General features: G+C 35.3%; 1 protein-coding gene across 1 annotated transcript; it reads right to left on the reverse strand.

The window, feature by feature from the left end:
• Positions 1–2,450: 2,450 nt before the first annotated feature.
• Positions 2,451–3,454, reverse strand: LOC116345555 (small conductance calcium-activated potassium channel protein-like; the record flags this gene model as incomplete). Its single annotated transcript, XM_031774992.1, has 2 exons — positions 2,899–3,454; positions 2,451–2,744 (listed from the first exon to the last, which is right to left on the reverse strand). Coding segments are annotated over exons 1-2 (840 nt in total), but the record flags the coding sequence as incomplete, so codon positions are not given.
• Between the last annotated feature and the right edge of the window lie 161 nt (positions 3,455–3,615).

Raw genomic sequence — 3,615 nt, forward strand, 5'->3', positions numbered from 1 at the left:
TTTTGTGGGGCTACCTATTTTTCCTACCTCCCAAATATTTATAGACTCCCATTTGAGGGAAAAGGGTATGAAAAACACCCCCTCAATACCCCCCCAAACTTAAGGTATTTTTTGATGCCCGATCGATTGGCATCATTAGTTTTGACCCTCCAACACCCCCTTACCCCCCTTTTGGTTCAATTTATTTTTTCTTCTATAAAAACAACATACGTTTGTACGTCAAAAGAAAAAACACAAAAATGTGAATATTTAATGAATCTGTGGATCTTTACGAATCTGTGAATCTGTGCAAATCATTGGAATCATAGCAATTTAAATCAAAAATTTGAATCGAATGTGAATCTTTGTAAAATTTTGTAATCATACTAATCGTACAAATCCGACACAAAAGGTGAATGGATTCGCGGGTGTCTCCCCCTAGCATTTTATAGCTTAGACTTGGGCCCAAAAATCGGTGAAATTTTCAATTGACCAAGAAAGGCTAGTTTTCGAGCTAATGACCATTATGTGTCCGGTCAACCGGTAACTTTTTGGTTTTTGACTAATTTGGCCACCCCAAATTGAAATTTCTGGACCGAAAATGACTTCATTCGATAGCTCACTTCAATACCTTTCCAATAATATGCATATGTCCGGAGGGTGTCAAGTCATGGCGCTTCGGTGACTTTTAGAGGCCGGCCATGGTCTTAGTTTTTTATGTTCTTTAATCCCAGGAAGTTTCAAAGAGGTACGCGAAAGAAGTGCACAGACACACAGACAGACATTTTTATATTTCATAGGAATTCATATGAAATTTTTAAAATAATAAATTTTTCGAATGGATTAACCGATTTCGACGTTTGAGGTATTTTTGAAAATGTATTGAGCTCTAGAATTCGAATATCGATGTTTTAGGGGTCAATGACCTCATTTAGTGCCATCTATGGTCATGAAACTGAATTTTGAACCTTTTCTTGAAAGGACCATATTTTGAAGACAGGTGGACCGACTTTCAAACTTTTATATTTTTTCTTGATCTATAGCTCAAGGGCTTTCCAACCATAAATCAACCGGGGCCAACGGCCTTCTAGGTCTGTATTTCGTATATTACGTGTATATGTATATAGCGAGTTCGACTTTTCAACACACTAATGTGGTTTCGTCACTCGCGCGAACTGCCGTCCGCTGTGATTTGTATAATTCGTTGGTTAATCGCTATCGCTATGTGATTCAACACGGAGGAAACATATATCACAACACGCACGAAACGTAAAATGCTTTGCACAAAACAGAGAGAAAAAATACATATTCTTAGGATGTTTGTCACTGTGACAAAAAGAGACAAAAAATAAAGCGTACGATCGGAAAAGTACAATCTTCATTTAATTTAGTTTGTTGTTTCGTCAACGCATTTCTGCATTCTTTCACATGCATAGGTCGAATGGATCGTTGAATCTGTGAAGCACTCAAGAGTAAAGAGTACCGCTCAATTTGTTGTCATATAGATTACTCTGCGCGATTGTTTACAAAAACTAGCCAATGAGAGTTAAGTAAACAAAAGCCAAATATTCATTCACATTACAAATATGGTTTTTTATAGTAGTAAGATATTTTTGCAAACGATGATACATTTCCTATACAAAAATCTTCATCTTTTGCCATTTTGAACATATTAACGGTAACCAAAATACTATCAAAACTATTGATATAAGTAAAAAACACTTCTTTCGAAGTTCCCAGTGTGACGCAATACTATAAATCTGAAAATGTTCTGATATAAATTTTCAGTGACGCGTTCACTCAATATATACAAAATGTGATTATTGCGTCGCACCTTTCGCCGCAAAAAAATGAAAACGTACACTCTTTGTAAAAATAACTAAACCGTTCTCGCATTTATTTAAAATTGTATATACTTGCAGTGGCTTAGTATTTTTATGGACAATGGACATATTACAAAAAATAAAAATTGAAAATAATTGCTTTAGAGTAAAAAACAGCAGATTTTTCGTTCAAAGTGAAACATAACTTTTAGACATGTAAATCATTTTGTGTTTGCATTTGAGAGGCGAAGCAATAATAACATTTTGTACATATTTGAGTGAATGCGTCACTGAAAGTTTATATCAGAACACACTGGGAACTTCGGAAGAAGTGTTTTTTACTTATTGGTTAAAATAACCTACAGATAATCAACAACATTTATATTAGATAATTTTATAGAACTGGTATGCATTGGAAAATCGAAATCAAATATATTTATATTGTTATTTGATCATATGTTGTCTATTTCGATTAGTTGAATTTATAATTAGTTTAAAAAAACATATAAAATATCTAATAACATGAAACTAATCTCAGATCAAATGTTTGAAGAAAATATTTATCTTATGTATATAGTTTAAAAACTATATTAATTTTTTAAATGTTAAAAAAAAATCAACAACAATAAAAAAATGATATAAACATACCTGTCGAAAAGGTCTCATTGCTCCGTTGATCCGCAGCGAGTCAGCTGCAATGCCAGCAATGCCAGCAATTCCTTCGCTGGGCTCGCGTAACTGTCGCAATGATGGTGTGGTATGACTACAGGCATGTTGACAACAAATCACATTGCTAGCTTCTGGCTGTGAACTTTGTCGAATAATTCGTGATCCCGAATTCGGTGATGAGGTTATCAGAACTGGCGGTATGTGCTGTTGAACATGAAGTGAGTGAGGCGATAAATGCCCTTGTGCTTGACTACGAACGCTTTCTTTTGATACCTGAATCAAAATGCCAATTGAAATTTTAGAAATGTGCGTGAGCAAAGCGATCAAACATTTCAGTATTATTTGAATTACGCCAACTTAATCTTTCAAATAAAAGTGAAATGATTGCGTGATATTGCCAATGGGACAAAGCGATTTCTTTTCTTACGGATCGAGCTAAATAAAGTGAGGAAACGGGAGTTGTCGAAGCGCGTCTTTCGCATGTCCTGCACGTGCGGCATCGAGTCTGTGGATTCAGCTGGTAGCCGCTTACGGAATCACGATGGCCGTTACGGTAGGATTGTGATACTGATATAGCAGGTGCTTCTAAATTATATTGTGCATCTAAATCCGGTACGGAAGAAGCATTTACACTTAATGACATTTGATATGGTCTAATTGCTATCGATGAGAGGGCTTGTTGATTTGATTTCTGTGAGCTTTGATCATCTTCACCAGGTTGTTTTTCCTCTGAACATCCCATTTGTGATGTATTCGGACTGATCAGATATGATGATGTGCATTCTTGTCGCATCAAAACTGGTTTCGTTGTTCCACTTGTTGAAGCAGGCCCATTCACAGTTGATGAAACTTTGAAAATATTACCGCGAGACTGAGACGAAGCATGTTTATTTTTCGATGATACCAGCAACGACGCTGTTTCATCTGAACTACCATAGCCTGATACAACGGCATCATCGTTTTGAACAGACATTTTTTTTATATCATTCTGCAACAAAAAAAGAACACAACAGAATGCAAATATCAATATAATCTTTGATAAATATTTGTAGTCATTTGTATGATTCAGCGATGTGAACCGGTTTGACATTTCTTAATAATAATAATAATAATAATAATAATAACTGCACCGAACAGCGTTCCT

This window comes from Contarinia nasturtii, unplaced genomic scaffold (genome assembly GCF_009176525.2).
Source record: "Contarinia nasturtii isolate CC-2019 unplaced genomic scaffold, AAFC_CNas_1.1 Cnas_scaffold_1348, whole genome shotgun sequence".
In the NCBI taxonomy this organism is placed as follows: Eukaryota; Metazoa; Arthropoda; class Insecta; order Diptera; family Cecidomyiidae; genus Contarinia; species Contarinia nasturtii.